An 18602-nucleotide genomic window follows, 5' to 3' on the forward strand; every position below is an offset into this window, starting at 1 on the left:
GAACCATTCCCTTTGCCTAGGATGACTTTCACTTCACTTTCTTTACCTGGATAACACCTACTTGACCTTTAGGTGTCTTCCTCCAAGAAGCTTCCTGGCCCCCCAACCACGTCAGATGTCCCTTATCTGTGTACCTGCTCTTGGGTGCTTTGTACACACCTCTGTTTGTAGCTTTGATCACCCAGTATGGTGACTGGTGGTTTGCAGTTTGTCTTTCTCGCCCCACCATCCTCACACCCCAGTGAGTTCCTTGAGGACAGGACTGGTCTTTTTCACCCCAGTACCTAATATAACATATGGCTTACAATGTATGTACAATGAATATTTTCATTCATGTAGCACACTGTGCTTTTCAAAGTGCCCTGAAACAAACTCATCTACAGAGCTATAATAATATTTCCTTACTTAACATTCATTCCTTCTGAATAAAATATTCTTTTAAAAAATATTACCATTACTTAGAACATTTATGTGAATTATCCATTATGTCACAAATGGGACTGAGTCAGGACTGTATCTTATTTCTGCCTGACATATTAGAAGAGTTTGAGAAAAAGCAGATTTCTTTTGAATCACTTGACTGGAGGTGGTGTCTCTAGGAGTGTGGTGGGGAAATGGATGCATAGAACTTAGAAACTGGCCTCAGCTGGTAATCTGACCTTCTCATGAATTCACGTCCCTGGTTTCCTGGAAGCATAAATTGAGGCCAGCATTGAAAAGGTGTTCACACCATAGCCTGGGAGAAACTGTCTCTCAGTCCTTCGAATCACAGAACTAAAGAGCTTCAGGTCATCTGGTTGAATCTCTGCCTTTAAGAAGTGGGGAAAGAGACTGGGAGCAGTGGCTCACACCTGTAATCCCAGCACTTTGGGAGGCTGAGGTGGGTGGATCATCTGAGGTCAGGAGTTTGAGACCAGCCTGGTCAACACAGTGAAAACACCATCTCTACTAAAAATACAAAAACTAGCCAGAGTGTGGTGGCACGCACCTGTAGTCCCAGCTACTCGGGAGTCTGAGGCAGGAGAATTACTTGAACCTGGGAGGTGGATGTTGCTGTGAGCCAAGATTGTCTTAGCCTGGGCACAGAGCAAGACTTTGACTCAAAAAAAAAAAAAAAAAAAAAAAAGTGGAGAAAGAGATCTAGTATTTTGGCCTAGAAACCTCACGAGACTCACCAATCTCATTTTTCTTTCTCCAAAAGGCTGGACTTGGCAGTTAGTAGGCTCCTGATCCCAGTCAAAATATCTCTTAGAATATTTTATCCTCCCTTTCTCAGAATCATCACCTGAATAGCATCCTCTGGGTAGGTGGTGTGTTAATATTGCCATATGGAAATTCATGGAAGATATAGTTCCTGGCCCTAGAAACTTACAAACTGAGACCAGGAGTTTGAGAGTGATTTGCACATGTCAGTCAAGTCAAAAGAAAGAGAAACTCTTTTTTCTTTTTTTTTTTTCGTTTTTGTTTTTTGAGATGGGGTCTCACTCTGTCACCTAGGCTAGGGTGCAGTGGTGTAAGCTCGGCTCACTGCAACCTCCGCCTCCTGGGCTCAAGTGATCCTCCCACCTGAGCCCCCCGAGTAGCTGGGACCGCAGGCGCATGTCACCATGCCTGGCTAAAAAGGGAAACTTTTAATTCAATTCAATTCAATTTAATTTTTTTTTTGAGACAGAGTCTCGCCTAGGCTGGAGTGCAGTGGTGCGGTTTTGGCTCACTGCAACCTCGGTCTCCCGGGTTCGAGTGATTCTCTTGCCTCAGCCTCCCGAGTAGCTAGGATTACAGGCACCCACCACCATGCCTGGGTAGTTTGTTTGTTTGGTTGGTTTTTTTTGGCATTTTTAGTAGAGACAGAGTTTCACCATGTTGGCCAGGCTGGTCTCAAACTCTTGACCTCAAGTGATCCACCCGCCTCGGCCTCCCAAAGGCGTAAGCCACTGCACCAACCGGAAACTTTTCAAAATATGGGTTTTATTTGAAAACCAAGCCAGACATTAAATCAAAATAATTTTTTTTTTGCTTTTGTATGAACTCTCCAGTTTGTATACATAGATGATCTCAAGTTATAATTTAAATTTAGGAAAGTGCTGAGGATGAATAGATATTTGCTTTTTCCCAGGGTCTGGAGGGGTAGGAGCAGGGAAGCAGGGAAATGACATTACCGAGTGCCTCCTGTATGCCAACGATTTTTTGTTTGTTTTGTTTCAGAGAAGGAGTCATGCTCTGTTGCCAAGGCTGGAGTGCAGTCATTATTCACAGGTGCAGTCATGGCTCACTGCAGCCTTGAACTCCTGGGCTCAAGCAATCTTCTCGCTTAAGCCTCCCAGGTAGCAGGTCTGCTTTCCAAGGAGTTTTAGGTCAACCCTCACAACAAGCCTGTGAAGCAGCGATTATTATTTCCACTTCTCTGGTAGCACACCAAGGTGCAAGGATTCCCTGTGGCTAGGTGGTTAGTAAGGTAGAATGGGGTGAGGTTTGAACCCAGTCCTGACAATCATCAGAGCTACGCAAGGCTGCCAAGAAGTAGAAAAAGATAGTGGCATTTTGGGTCCCCATTATCAATTCGAAAAATGTACAGTCTTAAGCTTGGAAGTCGGTCGTCTGGTTCAACCCTGCCTTTTGCAGAAGCAGGAGCTGGAGCCCTAAAAAAATAAAGCTACTTGCCTGCAATTAAACAGGGTGAGAGGGGGCAGATGAAGTGTAGGCATGTGGGGCTGGATCTGGCCCTGCCCTGACACACAGAAAGCCTGAAATAGAAATGAGAAAGGAAAATTCCAAGAAAGAAAAGGCAGAGAAGTGGCTGTTCTTACTCCCACACCTAAGGTGTGAATTCTTTTATTGAGTCATAATAATTTCCCGAGAATTCCGAGTCCTGCTACTTTAGGTTCTTGCCCAGGAATCCACCTCTTTTCCCCCAAGCCCAACAATCCTTTGAGGTGCTCACGATTGAGCGCGCGTGGTGGGGGGGGTGGGGAAGAGGCTGCATGGGGGTGGGGCTCCTGTGGCTTCACGTCATCCACTGTCACCTCTGGTCCCCAAGTCTCTGGATCCTTTGGTCTCACCTCTAGACAACTGTGTCTTTCAAACCTTCTTCCCTGGCAACTCCTCTCTGTCCCGACAAAATCTCTCCCAAGGCATTGTCCTTGTAGTTAGATTTACACAGAGCTTTTGCTTTTATAAAGTGCGTTCATGCCCAGCTTCTCACTTGCATGTCATAGCACCCCTGGTGAGGTGGACAGGGAAGGGATGGCTCCCTCCATTTTGTAGGAAAGGGGGGCGCTGCCCTCTTGATTCTTCAGTGTCGTCAGGGAATATTTACGAGCCCCAGCCTCACATGGGCCCAGCAGGGCTTCTTTGGCACAGGCTCTAGTTTTTTCTCTTGTTCCTTGGGTTTCCTAGAATCCCAAAGGACTCTCTGTGGCAGACACATTACAAATAGGCTGATGATGCATGTGTGACGGTGCAGCTGCAGTCGCCAGCTCTGTGTTGCTGGGTGGCGTCCCTCCAGGCTCCGTGGCTGATCTCCCACTCTATTGTGGGCCCCTCCTGTCCCGTGCTTGCCATCCTTCCTGCTTATCATTCATTATCTAACCAGATTTCACGGGGATACACGTCTCCAACCTTCCATTTTGTCCAAATGGATCTATCTTGGTTTATTTTCTCTTGCCTAAATATTAGGCATGCCTAATGGGTTTCAAAAATTAATATAATTTATTTTCCATCTTGTCAGTGCAAAACAAAGGTGTAGGCATGGCAGTGAAGACCAGAATCCCTCCTCCTCTTCTACTTCTGTTTCTTGAATCAGCAACAAGTAAACAACAGTTCTGTAAACATGTGTGGGTCTGTGTCCATGTGTGCGTGGATGCACCGTTTTCTTCCATTCTTAACTGGTTTCGGACACGTTAGCTACCAGTGGCCTTCTTGTCTTGTTCAAAACGGTGATTCCCGTAACATCTGGACTTTCATCAGGGCCCGTTTCAGCTGCTCATAGGTTACGAACATCACCACGTTCCAGGATCCCAAACGCAAAAAGGAGGGTGTAAATCTGATGAGAAAAACAACCAACACATCAGGTGGAGTGCTAGGAGACCACAACAGATGCGTGTGCTCTCCCGGGACACAGTGGTAGTGCCAGAGGATCCAGACTTCTGTTCATCACAAGCATTTTCTGAATCCTTTCAGTCTCTCTCTCTCTTTTTTTTTTCCTGCTAAGGGGATTTAGGCAGAAGTCGGAGTAAGGAAAAGAAAAAAAACCTCACGTTTTGAGATGGGTTACTGTGTTAGGCAGCGAATTCTCACAGTTCTATAAGGCAGCCATGTTGCTGCCAGGCTCCTTTTCACAAACTGAGGCCCAGGGAGGTTAAGAGCTCAACCAAAGACCCGCGGCTAGTAAGTGTCAGAGGTGCGGTTCTGACTCCACCCTGCTGCTGGGTGTTTCTGGGCTCAGTTACACCCCGGGTGGCCAGCCCTAACATGGCCCCCTGCCAGGACATGGAGAAGCTTGGGCTTTGCAGGGTGAATACAGTGTGGCACCAGATTTAGCTCATCTCCAGAGAGGCTGGCTGTGCTGTGATGGCATAGCACAGTGTCCCCACCTCAGCTGTGGCTCACAAACTCAGGGAGAAGCTCACGAGCTGACCCCTGCCCCTCTCTCAGCCTGTCCCTCCACTAACCACCTCCTGGGCCCGTTTGCTCCCGCCAGACTCAGCTAGTCACATTCCCTGACGATGCCAGGCCCTCTTCCCTCCATGCCTTTGCTCCTCTTGCTCCCTCTGCCTGGACTGTCCCCTCCTCTCCTCCTTCCCTGGCTGGTTGCTCTTTGCTCTGGAGGACTCAGTTTGGGCACCGTGACCTCATGCCATGGGTTTTCTTGACTCTTGTGGGGACTATAGTACTGTGACAACAAATGTAAACTCCAGGGTCAGACCTGGGTTCAAATCCAAGCTCTCCCAGTTTCTAGCTTTACAATCTGGACACATCACTTAAGCTTTCTAAGCCTCAGTTTCCTTATCTGTAAAACGAGGAAAAGAACAGTATCTGCCTTGTAGAGTTAGTCGTGCAGATTAGGTGAGTTAATGTTGGACAGCACTCAGCACAGGGCCCAGCATCAATACAGGCTCAGTAAATACCACCAACTTATCTGCTGCTCTTTGAGGGAAGCATAACCCAGGGCCTGGCACCTACAAGATGCTCCAGAAATGTTGGACAAGTGAAAGCAGTAACTGAGACAAGTGGCTACAGCTGAAGACTGTAATGATAGAGGCACTTTTTGGAAGAACAGTCTGTCAATTGCAGTATAGTTTTATTACGTCATTCCCAGGCTTGAGAACCTATAGCAGCTCTTGTTCACTTGTTGGGTCCATTCTAACGCTGGGCACCAAAAAACTCTCTGTTGAAGACATCAGCAGTGGGAGGTGAAAGGGCCAAGCTAAGAGCTTACCAGTAGGATAAACAACATTGTTGGGTGTGGTGTCTGACGGTCAGGGTTTGAGCCATGGCTCCACCATTTTAACCTGTGATCTTGGATAAGTTACTTAACTTTTCTGACACTCAGTCTTTTCCTTAGTTAATGTGGACAATACTACCCAGTTCAAGGGGCTGTTGGGATAACGTGTGTAAAGTGCTCAGCACGAGGCCTAATATAGAGTGACTTAGCTATCGTGATAATCATAAACAACCTGCATTATCGAGTGCTCGCTTTGTGTGAGGGACTGTGGGAGATAAAAGATGTCTGAGCCACTTTTGCTGTCAGGAACTTGCCCTTTGCATGAGGAATAATTTAAGCTTACAAATACTATAATACAAGGCAGGAGGTGATAAATACCATAAAAATGGTATCAAATGGCATTGCAGAAGTTCCCAGGGAGGAGGAAAAATTTACACCTGAGAGTGTTAGGGAGGAGGTGGCATTTGAACTGGTCTTGAAGGATGGCTAAAATTGACAGCCTATAGATGAGAGGCATTCCACGCAGAGGGAGCAGTAAGTGCAAGAAAACGTGGAGCATGTGGAGACAGTGAGGAAGGCACTGGCCGTGGTCAGTGTGGTGTCAATGGCCATGGCAGGAGGTCCGGGAGGTCTCAGGATTGCTAACTTCCTCTGGAGACAGGCAGTACTTTTACCTATTCCTGGAATGTTTGTTCTCAGTCAGGCTTCCCTAACCCTCCCCATTAGGTATGGTTCACTTTTTTTCTTTTACTTGCATTGTTTTTTAAACTTCTTCTTTGTGGCATTTACATCTGTACTCTTCACCGCTACATCCCAGGTTGACCCATGGTAGCCACATTAGAAAAGAAAGAAGCCCCTGTTCTCTGGGAGGGAGTGCTGGAGGCAGGAGGAGGCTCACCCCTTATAGAAGGCTGTGGGGCCCTCCTGGGCCACCATCTTTATCATACAGTCGAGGGGGCTGAAGTACTGGCCTGGAGGTGAGTTCATATACCGGGTCTTCACCACGTCCACCGGGGAGGCCACCACTGTGGCACAGAAGCCGGCTCCAAAGGCAGAGACAAAGTGGCAGGGGAAGTTGTCTGCAGAGGAAGGACAAGCAAATATCAAGGAGTGCATTTGTGTTCTGTCCATATGTATGCACTGTTTGTCCCCAACTCAACCGTGAACTCCCTGAGCATAGGACAGTATTTTCCATATCTCTCAGTGCCCTGGGCTAAGCTCTTGGTAAGTACTGGCAAACTAGGCCTGGGCTGACCCAGAAGTGGGAGGTCATGCAGGCTGTTTGAGGAAACTGAAGTCGGAGAAGGTGAGAGACCCCTGCTTAAAGCTATATAGTGAGAGGTGGTGCTGGGACTGGAACCCAAGTCTCCAGCCTCCCAGCCCAGGGGTCTTTCCTGCTTGTCACCACAATGTACCTGGCACTTTTTACTAGGCACTGCTTCTCTCTCTGCTCCTTCTAAAACCCAGTTGCCTCTGGGTGGTGCCCACTCCACGGAGTTCTGGGTTCCCTCCCTGCTGAGGGAGGGCTGCCTGCCTGGAGCCCAGGGCCTCACCAGTGAGCAGGTGATAGTCCAGCAGCTTCTCCTTGAGGATGTCGTAGGTCACCACCTCAGCACAGTTGACGATAGCATTCCTCATGATGTTGGGCAAAGTTCCTGTTAGGAAGGCGGTGGGGAGGGAGGAATGGGAAATGGGAGAAATGGATGCCCTGGCTGCAAGGCCACAGGCCCCATTCCAATGGTCTCAGCCAGAGGATCCCACCCCAGCTGAGCAAATTCCACATTTTCCTTTCTAGGGTTAACAACTCTCAGACTATCCATGTTTTCCTCAGAGACAGAGAACAGAGAGGCCCACTTGTGTTCATTTGGCCACATTTGGAGGGTGATCTGCAATAGCTGTCAAAATTAAAATATGCTTCCTCGAGACCCAGCTGCAGCCAGAAAAGAAAGTCATTCAGGGAGAGGCTGAGCTCTTGGAACAGTGACAGAATGTGGTGCCAGCAGGGCCCTAGGAAACTGTCAGGATCAAACCCCTGGTTTCACAGGTAAGGGGACAAGCTCTGAAGGGTGCCCAACAAGTGAGTGAAGAGCCCCCACTTAAGAGGTGTCCTGCCCTTAAACTTCACTGGGTCAGTTTCTTCTGCAAACGTTCCTGCAACCTCTGGTTCACATGCAGAGAGAGTCCTGCATTCATCGCAGTGGCTGCCATGTGGACACATAGGGAGCTCTCCAGCTTTGCTCCCAAGGAAGCGCTTCCTCATTGCATCTCCCTGCGCCCACTCCTCACAGCTGTGCTTTTCTGATGCTCCTCTTTTTCCTCCGGACCCTGCTTGAGGGCCCCTCCCCTTCCAACTCCACACACCTAGAGCCTGTTCAGTCTTCCAGGCCCAGCTTAGGTGTCACCTTCTCTGCAGAGCCCGCCTCTGGAGCTCCACCTCTGGGGCAACCCCTACCACATCCTGCCTGTGGTGTAGCTGCATCTTATCTCTTCTGCTGTCCTCATGCCCTGGGCGTGTGAAGGTGTCTTAAATTCATTTCTGGCTCCTTCACAGCAACCTGCACATGGCAAAGGGCTGGTAAAATGAACTGAGTTTGAGGGGCTGTGGCAGGTCAGTGAAGTATCTTTGGTTGTGATGTTCTTTCAGAATCACTGGAACACGCCATGCTGGAAGTCCCCTCCTTACTGGGGTCCCTGCCCCAGCCTGAGGGGAGGGAAAGCTCTGCCTAAGACCGCCTGCGTCCAGAGTCCAGACCTACCTTTCCACAGGCCCCTGACTCCTTCCTCCCTGGCGATGGTTCTGTAGGCGTCCATAGTCCCGCTGTATTTTCTGTCGCTCCTGGATGGCCCGAGGTGTATGCTGGCCTGAAATCGGACCTTCACCACATCTGTGGGCTGGGCACAGGTCACCGCCATGGCTCCTGTGGTGCAGCCGGCCAAAATCCGGGTAGTGAGGCTGGAGTCTGGGAGGGGCAGAGAGAGTGGGCCACTGTCCCCTACTAAGCAGCTCTCTGGGACATGCTGTTCTCTGCGGGGCTGCCCCTGCAGCTTCCTTGATGTCCACTCAGAGACTCCTCATAAGCGTCCGGTACCAGCTTCCCCCCGCCCCTGGCTCTGCCTCTGAGTCTAGACTTCCCTGGTCTCTTGACCCACACACTTTCGGCCACCCCTTTGGTGTTCAGGGACCTGGTCACTCACTGTCCGCGCCTTTGGGGGTGTACACCTGCTTGACGGAGTCGTAGAGGCCGATGCGGATGGAGGCGAAGCTCATCTGGCGCTGCAGGCCGGCCACCAGCCCATTGTAGGGGCTGCAGGGACCCTCGGTCCGCACCATGGTCAGGATGGTGCCCAGCACACCACGGTACTGCATGAGCCGGGCCGTCTGGGCCGCCTGGTTCTCCCCCTGGATCTGAGGGACAATAGCAGGGGGTGAGGACTCGGATGGGAAGGCAAGAAGGGGCTGCGTGCACAGGAACCCTGCTGGGGCTGGGCCTGCCTGGGCTGGGCCTGCCTGGGCTGGGCCTGAGAACAACCATGCTGGTCACAGTAGAAATCGCTGGTGTCTGGGCAGCATTTTACCATTCACAAAGCAGTATTATACACATGGCTTGGTGTTTGATCCTCAGAGTAAATCAGAGGGACAGATTGTTTTTCCCATTTTATAAGTGCTTCATGGCTTGCCCAAGGTCACACAGTTAATTCCTTACTTTTACCTCACACTGTATGCTTTACAAAGTAGGGCCTAGCCCATAAAGGGCCCTGTCACATCATGCAAAGAATTTAGATTTTTTTGTCCTGGTGGATGGTGATGGGAGGAGGCAAGGAAGGGTCCTAAGCAGTGGAGTGAGAGTCTTTGTCAGGGTTCTGAGCGAGGAAGGGCATGTGGGCACACATCATGGGGGATATGGGAGAGAACTAGCCCCTCCTTCCATGTGATCAATGACCCTTGGCCAAAGGGCACCTACCTGCAGGCGGACCTTGGCTGTGTCCAGTGGAAAGGTAAGGAGGTCAGCAAAACAGGCTGCTGTGCCTGCCCCCAGGAACTTCACAGCCATGGTGGGAGGCACGTCTGAAGGCTTCAGTCCAACCATAGTCCTGGAAGGCTCTGCCCAGTCCCTTTAGGGCCGAGGGGAGGTCCAAGGAGAGAGGCTGCTCCACAGCCCTGGGCTTCAGTGCAGCGGTGGGGCTGCAGGAGACAGGCCAGAGAAGGCTGATGGAGTGATGTCTGGCCTGGCCCCCAGGAACTCTTCCTCACCCAGGAGGGGCTTTAGAAAGGGAGAAGCCTGAGTGGTGCCATACTTAAGCTGCATGAATTTGGCCTATAAAAACAGGTCACGTTCCTATCCCTTGAATTTTGCAATCCTCCTCCTGACCCTCTCCCTCCCCTCCTTACCATGGGTAGGCAGAGCTGATAGTGGTACCTGCACTGTATACATGAGGAAACCGAGGCTCAGGCATCTGTTCTCCCCAGTATCAAACTGCCTCGTTTTTTTTTTGAGACAGGGTCTCGCTCTGTTACCTGGGCTGGAGTGCAGTGGTGCAATCCAGGCTCACTGCAGCCTTGACCTCTTGGATTCAAGTGACCCTCCCACCTTCAGCCTCCCGAGTAGCTGGGACTACAGGTGTGCATCACCATACCCAGCTAATTTTTTATTTTTTGTAGAGATGGGGGTCTCTCTATGTTGCCTATTCTGGTCTTGAACTCTTGGCCTCAGCGTGATCACTTGACAAGAGGGGCAGTTCTTAGCCACTTATGGAAAATGGAATGGATGGACATAGACTCAGGTCAAAAGCCCACCTTGGGGCTCTAGAACTTTCAGTAGTCAAGCTGCGGGAGGAGGGGAAGCCACAGTGGTGGGCACAGGTAGGAGGTGCCTTGAGGCCAGCACTCCCCAATCTTCTTCCCAATTCACTCCAGCCTCCCCTAGACCCCTAGCAGCCGGCAGCCTTTTGCCACTGGCCAGTGGAGGAGGAAGTCAAAAGTGGAACCCTCATTCCTGTAGCTCTGCTGGGGCTCCTGAGGGATGGGATGTTCTAGTCAGCATTGTCCATTAATGTTTGCTGGTTGCTTCTTGCACCAGATACCGTGCTGAGGGCTTTACAGACACTGACTGATTTGATCTCTTCATAAGGCTACAAGTAGTTGCTATTATTATTCTTATTTCGTAAACCAGGGACCTGAGGCTTCCAGGGCTTTTGCTAGTCATACAGCTGAAGTGCTGGAGCTGAGATTGGTGCCCACGTTTGTCTGACATCTGAAGCTGCGCCTGTTTCACTGCCCAGAGAGTCTCAGACTTCAGGGAGAGCCAAGGATCCCTTGAGCTGCTTGTTTACAGGGCAGATTCTCAGCTCTCAGCCCCAGAGATCCTGATTAAGGTCTGGGGTGGGGCCTAGGAATCTGCATTAGGAAAACTCCCTGTGGTAGCTCTGAAGCGGGGGAAGAGGACCCCATTTTGAGACATCCTACCCAACACCAGTTGCCTCCCCAACTCCAACCCACCCTCCCGGCAAAGCCTTCACAGCAGCCCACTGAAGAAGCCGTCTGGGCAGAGACCATGGGCTCTGTAAAGCTCCCAGCAAATGACCTGGACCACGCCTCAGGTCAGAAGTGCCCCTGTCATCCCTACTCAGGAAGAGGGCCCCAGGGTCCTCATGGAAAGAGAGGGATTTATGCTCTGGAGGAATCGCAGAGATTCTGGGGCAGGCAAAGAAGAAAGCCACTTCCTGTCTATGGGAATTTGCAAAATCCCACCAGAGGCAGCCAGCAAGGCAAACGGGGTGTGAGTCTTGAGTGAGTGACACGGGTGTTGCGTTCAAGCCCCAGCCCTGCCACAGTACCCTCATCAGGGCCGCAGCTCCCTTTTCATAAGGTGGCGGCTGGACTGAATCTCTATCAGGTCTGACAAGCTGCAGCTAGTGAGCCCTGACTGCTCGGGGCTGCTCTCTGAAAGCCTCCAATGAAAGGGAGAACAAGGAGAAGTGAGAGGGAGAGGGGAAGGGATGAGGGAGGAGAAAGGGGTCTTACCTGTGAGTCCTGCCAGGGCAGGGGCAGCACAGGGGCTCCCTAGGGCTCCATCCCAGGAGGTGGCAGCAGGGATTGGATGGCTCCTCCTTGTCATTCACTGTTGTCTCTGCTGCTTCTGGCTTGGCACTGGTCTTATACACACGGGCTGACCTGAAACCTTATCCTAGAGAAGTTGGTTGACAGCCTGATCACTTGACAAGAGGCTGGCTGGTGAGGGCAGTGAGGTGAGAGGGGAGGTGAGTGAGTTCCAGATCTGGTTCAGTCCTCTTGACTTGGGGTGCTTTAATATAGCTCCTTTAAGCTGTGGACGCTTCCTTGGTGACAAGGGTGTATGGGGGGGTGGACCTGCTGCCACTTTTGAGTCCAAAGGTCAAGGCCTCCCACGATAGGCTGGGCACAGCTCTCCCAGGTCTCTTAATAATAATAACTGTCATTTCTTTGTGCCTACTATGTGCTAAATATTTTACATACATTACTACTATTTTCCACAATCCTATGAGATAGGTACTATTAGGATTCTATTTTTTTTACTTTTTTTTTTGTAATTTAAAATTTTTTAGTAGAGACGAGGTCTCGCTGTGTTCCCCAGGCTGGTCTTGAACTCCTGGGCTTAAGTGATCCTCCTGCCTCAGTTTGGCAAAGTGCTGGGATTATAGGTGTGAGCCACTGCACCCGACCTAATTTTTTTTTTTTAAATTACAGATTTATTGATATAGAATTCACATACCATACAATTCATCTGTTTCAAGTGCACAATTCAAATGGTTTTTAGTATATTCTGAGTGGCGCAACCATCAACACAATCTATTTTAGAACATTTTCATCACCCTCTCACCCTGGAAAAACTCCATACACATTGGTAGTCACTTCCCTTCCCCCGCTCCCCAGCCTCAGGCAACCACTAATCAATCTACTTTCTGTCTCTATAAATTTGCCTGTTCTGAACACTTCCTAGAAATGGAATCATCCAATATGTGCTTGTTTGTGACTGGCTTCTTTCACTTAGTATAGTAATGCTTTCAAAATTCATCCATGTTGGAGCCTGTATCAGTATTTCATTTCTTTTTAGTGCTGGGGATCCTAAAATCTTACCACTTATTTTACTGAGGAGGAAATGGAATCTCAGGGAAGTCATGTAGCCAGCACGTGGCGGGGCCTGACTCCAGCCTGTAAACTGTAAGGCATTTTGGGCTTATCTACTGTGACCACCATTCTCTCCAACATGACACTTGGAGGCTTTAGCATGGACACTGCTGGAGCCAAGGGAGCTGGGGACCTGGTGGAAGAGTGCCCCACAGAAGCTACTGGAGGCTCCATCTGTGGGCACTCAGAGTAAGGGCTGGGCACAGCTGAATCGGGCCCCAGGTGATGGGGGAAGGGGAGAAGAGGAAGAGAAGGGAGGGGAGGAGTGAGAAGCAGAAGGGAGGGAAGGAAAGGGAGTTAACTGGGTAGGGCAGAGGAGGAGTAGGCAGAAGTCTTTTCTGGGCTGGGGCACAGAGCCAGGGTCACAGGGCAGGTGGTCAGAAGCATGGATGTTCAAGTGCAAAGCTTGGGCTGTACCTGTCCTCTTCCTTGGACCAGGCCCTGACCTTAATGTCAGCAGAATAAGCAGCTGCATTAGTGTTAAGAGGGAAGTGGCTGTCAGGGCTGCTGAGATTAGGAAGGCTCAGGAAGTAGGTTCTGAGCTCCATCTGTAATTGCTAGTCTAGAGGTGATGCAGTAAATTGCAGGGAGTCTGTGGGGGAAGAATAGAGTAGAAGCTCAAACCAGGAGGCAGCAGGCTTTGGAGAAACCTAGTGGGAGGGAGGGCCAGGCTCTCTTTGGCTTGGGAGCTTGAGGGCAGGGCCAGGTCTGCCTGCTTTGGCTCCATGTCCTGAGGCCAGCCCATGCTAGAAGTCCCAAGGCTGCCTGCTCTGGGTTGGGATGCAACCAGCCTAGGGATCAGAAACACCTATTCACAGGTCTCTGTGGAGGGAGGGCTCAAAGGGAAGAGAGGCAGCCACTGGCTCGTTCTGGTGGTGGGAACACCTATCTCATGCCTTAATCCATGCCACATGCCTGGTCAAGTCATTTACCTCGGAGTTGGCACTGGGAGATAGATTCAACTTCCGGGGATAAGATATTGATAAATAACACACTGTTTTGAAGTGGAGGTGGGAGGTCTCGACCCTCAGGGTCCTTTTGTGTCATCAGAGGCTGCTCTCAGCCTGAGGTAGGAAGGAGTGTGTCCTCCTGACCCTGATCAGGTTGTCTGCGGGAGCTGGAGTGGGATTTGGAGGAATATTCTTTACCTGGGGCTTTCCCCCTCAGGCCTGGGCCCTGACTGCCCCTCTTTAGGTCCCCTGGGCCCCAAGGGATGTGGGGCCCTGGGCCTTGAATGCTCTGTGCTGGTGACTTGAGAGGGAGGCTGGCCTCTGTGGTGCTGGGGAGGGGTGGGCTGGCAGGCTTCGGAGCAGAGATAAATAGAAGGGGGAGGGCTTGTCACCAAGAAGGCGGCACCCACTCCTTCCTTGAGGTTCCCGCATCATTTTGCACCCTCTGAGGCCCGGGAGTGCTCTGCCTGCCCCAGTGACTGCATGCTTGCCTCTCTACTGGTTTGCTCCCGATAGTCAGGAGAGTGGGTGGGGCTGACATTTCCTAAGCTTCCACCGTGTGCCAAAAGTAGGCGAAGCACTTTCACAAATGTCATCTCATTTGATCTTCCTCACAACCCCATGAAGCTGGGGTGATTATCTCTGTTTTACAGACAAGGCCACAGAGGCTCAGACGCAGTGAGACTGGTCTCTATCTCCAGCTGCACGCCGCTCACAGGCTTTCCTGGCTCTCTCTCTACAGCTGTCCACAGCCTGGGCCAATTCTCTGTGCTCACCCCAAGACCTGTCTCTTCTAGGAAGCCTTCCCTGACTGCCCCAGCCCACATGGTCTTTCTCCATGAAGTCCCTAAATTCAGAGCACTTATTGGCTGTACCTTGTTTTGATTACTGAAAGCAGTAGCCTTGCAATACCTCTGGGATTTCTTGTGTGGTTAATCACTTCCTAACTACACAAACAGAGGCAAAACACTGAACTTACAGAAACTCTAGATATCATAATATCTAGAGTTAGAGAGCTGTTTTGAGGACTGAGTGAAGTGACATGTACTTGGGGGTGAAAGCCTGTTGCCCAGCCACACTGCTCACTCTGCACATTTGGCTCCCGCGACCCAATTTTTTTTTTTTTTTTTTGGATACGGAGTCTTGCTCTGTTGTCCAGGCTGGAGTGCAGTGGCGCGGTCTCGGTTCACTGCAACCTCCACCTCTTGGGTTCAAGTGATTCTCTTGCCTCAGCCTCCTGAGTAGCTAGGACTACAGGCGTGCACCACGCCCAGCTAATTTTTGTATTTTTGTTTTTTTAGTAGAGACGGGGTTTTGCCAGGTTGGCCAGGGTAGTCTCAAACTCCTGACCTCAGGTGATCTGCCTGCCTCGGCTTCCCAAAGTGTTTGGATTACAGGTGTGAGCCACTGCACCCATCCATGGCCCTTTTCTTGTCCTCCCTATGGGGCTTTGTCTGATGGATTTCAAGCATCAGCAAAGGAAATACTGGGTGTCACTGTCATCTGGACCAACCTGATTCTGGAGGAGCCAGAAGTCTCATGGTGATTGATCTTCGTCTGCATGGGGTGTATGGCTGTTAATCTTTCTCTCTGGCAGTTAGGGCACACACGAATTCCTAGCATCCCCACTCCAGCGAAACACTTGTGCACAGATTACAAACACCAATATGATTTTATTCAAACACAGGCAAGAACAATGACCTTCAGAGCTGGGTAAAAATAATAAGTTAAAAGCATGGTTAGAATTTTAGACAATCAGATAAAAAGTTTGAAGGAGGTGATTTCCCCTTCCTCTCCTAATTGATTAATTCAACACAGCATAAAAATAATTTGTATCTATAAAATATCCTTGTTCCCACACAAATGAACTGGAGGTGGCCCTAGGATTTCCTTGACTATGCACAATGCACACAATCTACATGTCCCTCCTCCCCAACTTTTAAGGCAAAAATGGTCCCGCACCTTCAGGCAGAGGGTGGGCTCATGCCAGCAGTCAGCTGTGTCAAGGACACTGGGAGGCGTTTCTCCACCGAAAGATGCCTGCTTGGGTCCCACTTGGGCGCGGATTCCATTTTATTTCTAGCCTTTGCCTCACCACAGAAAAAAGGAGCTGAAATTCTGGCAAGTGGACACTGGACTGGTTTGGGGCACTCCTCCAGTCTGGGCTGACCGGGTCTCTTGAGGCATCCATGGCCTAGGCAAGTGGTGGTTTCAGGACTGTGACAGCCCTGAAGGAGCCAGACCTGGTGCCTCCTGCAAGCTGGACAAAGCTGAGGGAGGGTGGGCAGGTGTCTCCTTCCCCCCAGCCCCTTAGGCTGCGTCAGTCTTTCTGGGAGTACTGAGAAGAAAATATCCGTGCAATCCTGCGGGTTTCTTCCTCAGGCAGGTTGGGGGGGAGCGAGTTAGGTCTGGGGCGACAAGGCCTTTGGGAGAGAGCTCCCCTGGTGGCTTCGCTCTTGTCCTGGAGAGGAAGAAGTCAGCTAGGTTAGCACTGAGGATATGGCACCACCAATGGATGACGCTGGTTTCTCTCATCTTTTGGTCCTTTGGTTAATATTTATGTAGAGCTGCCAGGTTTACAAAGCGCTTTACGTACCTTATCTTGCTTGACCCTTACCTCAACCCCATATGGGGGGTATATCATTCTCCCCATGTCGTGGATAAGGAAACTACATTCAGGTGGAATAAATTCAAGGTCCCACAGCTCTGAGTAGCAGAGCTGGGACGTGAACCCCAGCCCTGACTCTTTCTGTGCCTCTGGAGAAGGAGGGAGCGTCACCTCCAGGATAGGTTTGAATCCTCATCCCTTCTCCTGTTGCATGGCTTTAGACAAGTCATTTGTCCTCTGGGTTTAGTCCCATGTGTGATGCTGGGAACATATCCAACTCTCAGGGAGATGGCGGTGAATAATACACTCTCTGTGTGGCCCTTTGGAGCTCCTGGAGTTGCCAGGTGACATAAAGCACCTTCCTACTGCTTGGCTACCAAACTTTGATCTCTCTGACTCTGGCTGACAGGGCATCACTAATTCCGCCTTTAAGGTACTTAAACCTGTGGGCTATGGTATCATGGTCCTCTGGACTCCTCTAACTCATTTTTCTTTCTTTTTTCTTACTCCATGTCAGGCTCCTGTGCTGAAGGAACTCAAAGCTATACAGGAAAGCCATCCCAGACAGCTGGCTGAGAGCAAGGCCCTGGGGAAGAAGTGGGGGCCTGATAGGGGAGGGGGCAGTTCTGAAAGGAGATGGGAGCAGCCTCCACAGGCAAACCTGGCTGACTTCATGGCATGCAGCTTGCTCTTCCCTGTCATCAAGTCCCATGAGCTGAGGCTGTCATAAGCTGAAGGACTATTGAGAGCACACTGTACCACTTCCTGGGCACTGAGAAGAAGCTTGGTGGAGACCCTAGAGACTGGGACTACCTACCCCCTGCAGTTCTGCTCATGAGAAACTGAGGCCCAGCGAGAGTTGCTTCTGGCATCAGTAACATTCAGTTATTCTTTCTTTCATGTCTTCAATCTTTTTTAATACCTACTTGAGAGGGGCGCAGAAATAAACAGAATTCCGTTTTAGGCTTTCTCAGCTCAGAGTTACGCCCCGGGAGGCAGAGAGATCTGCCTAAAGAATTAGAATTGCCAGAATGAGATAAGGGGAGTGGAGTCAGGCATCCCTCATCTACTGCCTGGATGTCAGTTTCCCACCCATGAAATAGAAGTGTGGATGGGAAACCTTGAGGGTCCCTGCCAGTCTAGAATTCTAAGTGCCAAGGGAATGTCTACAATCTGGGAAGCTCTCAGTGCTATGAGCCCACAGGTAGCCTTTCCTTATAACCAACAGCAAAGTGATGCTAGGGCTGGGCTGCACAGCAGAGACTAGAAGATCTATCTCCCTGCCTTCTAGGCAGGTCTAGGCTAGAAGGGAAGAAGGAAACCCACTTTTTGCTGGTGTTTACAGTTCTTCCTTCCAAAATACAGGAAGCACCTGCACTGCATGATGCCTCAGACCAGGGGAGGCCAGTGGGCCAGCCTCTGCGTGTTGCTCTCCCACTTCCACAGCGGGTGCTCCTGCAGGGCACGGCCTGGGTCTGAGGCTTGGGATCCCAGCGAGGCCAGTTCCAAGACAGGAGCTTGGGAGCTGCTAGACCAGTGTGGGTGGGACCAGGCCAGGGTAACCACAGGTTTAAATTGGGTGGGGAGGAGACTCTTTGTAGTAAGCTTCTCATTCATTCATTCTAGAACCAGTGGTTGTTGTCCTACCATATGCCAGGTCTTTAGTTAAGTTAAACTCTCTCAGGCTCTATGTAGCACTTTAACCTTGTGTATATCTTTCTCTACTCCCAAGATCCAAGATGGCTGTTTCCTGAGCTATTTGGGATTTAGGATGACACAAGTCCCATTCCTGTCCCCCAGCTGTACTGCAGGTAGATTTTCTGGGTCATCAGTTGTATCCTACCTTCCATTTCTTTCTCTGCTACTCTGAAGGGGAAGTAGGGAGATGTTTGTTTTATGAGCCAGATGGGAAAACAGGCCTTAGAGCATAGTATTCTATCTCAAATCCTAAAACCAGGCATTTGTTTCCCCATCTTCTAGAAGAGATGTCTTCTCTGTTTTAGAGAGACTTAGATGAGTCTTGTTCTCCATGGCTGGAAGGGCCAACTACCTCAGTTCATGAAATGACCATAAAAAGACCTCTGTTGGGCTGGGTAGCTCACGTCTGTAACCCCAGCACTTTGGGAGGCCAAGGCAGGGGGATCGCATGAGTCTAGGAGTTTGTGACCAGCTTGGTCAACATAGGGAAACCCTGTCTCAAAAAAAAAAAAAAAAAGAAAAAAAAATTAGCAGGGTGTAGTGGTGCACACCTGTGGTCCCAGCTACTCGGGAGGCTGTGGTGGGAGGATCGCTTGAGCCCAAGAATTCAAGGCTGCAGTAAGCCGTGATCATGCTACTGCACTCCAACCTGGGTGACAGAGGAAGACCCTGTCTCAAAACAAAACACCTCTGTTGGTGACTCATCAAACTTTTCAGGAGCCTAAGATCTAATCAACT

The 18602-nt window shown here is 50.3% G+C and overlaps 2 protein-coding genes across 5 annotated transcripts in view; both read right to left on the reverse strand.

The window, feature by feature from the left end:
- Positions 1-1970: 1970 nt before the first annotated feature.
- UCP3 (uncoupling protein 3) lies at positions 1971-15125 on the reverse strand. Its single transcript, XM_004051792.5, has 7 exons — positions 11466-15125; positions 9406-9626; positions 8639-8849; positions 8200-8403; positions 6997-7098; positions 6342-6522; positions 1971-4042 (listed from the first exon to the last, which is right to left on the reverse strand). Exons 2-7 carry the CDS (start codon positions 9529-9531, stop codon positions 3928-3930), a joined length of 939 nt encoding a protein of 312 aa, XP_004051840.1. The 5' UTR covers positions 9532-9626; positions 11466-15125; the 3' UTR covers positions 1971-3927.
- An 86-nt stretch (positions 15126-15211) lies between these two features.
- Positions 15212-18602, reverse strand: part of C2CD3 (C2 domain containing 3 centriole elongation regulator) — a 159139-nt gene continuing 155748 nt past the window's right edge. For all 4 annotated transcript variants that reach the window (XM_019036804.4, XM_055356775.2, XM_019036805.4 and 1 more), the window contains one exon: positions 15212-16019. In XM_019036804.4, coding sequence (XP_018892349.4) covers positions 15879-16019 — 141 coding nt within the window. In that variant the 3' untranslated portion in view covers positions 15212-15878. The remainder of the gene's footprint in view (positions 16020-18602) is intronic.

The sequence above is a fragment of the Gorilla gorilla genome, chromosome 9 (assembly GCF_029281585.2).
Source record: "Gorilla gorilla gorilla isolate KB3781 chromosome 9, NHGRI_mGorGor1-v2.1_pri, whole genome shotgun sequence".
In the NCBI taxonomy this organism is placed as follows: Eukaryota; Metazoa; Chordata; class Mammalia; order Primates; family Hominidae; genus Gorilla; species Gorilla gorilla.

Bases quoted from the DNA above. Each gene is read 5' to 3' on its own strand.
- UCP3 (XM_004051792.5), bottom strand. From the start codon at position 9,531: ATGGTTGGACTGAAGCCTTCAGACGTGCCTCCCACCATGGCTGTGAAG. The intron at 7,099-8,199 runs GTAGGTCTGGAC...CCTTCCTAACAG, and splicing joins AGTCAGGGGCCTGTGGAAAG to GAACTTTGCCCAACATCATG. The intron at 6,523-6,996 runs GTGAGGCCCTGG...CTTCCTCTGCAG, and splicing joins GGACTATCACCTGCTCACTG to ACAACTTCCCCTGCCACTTT.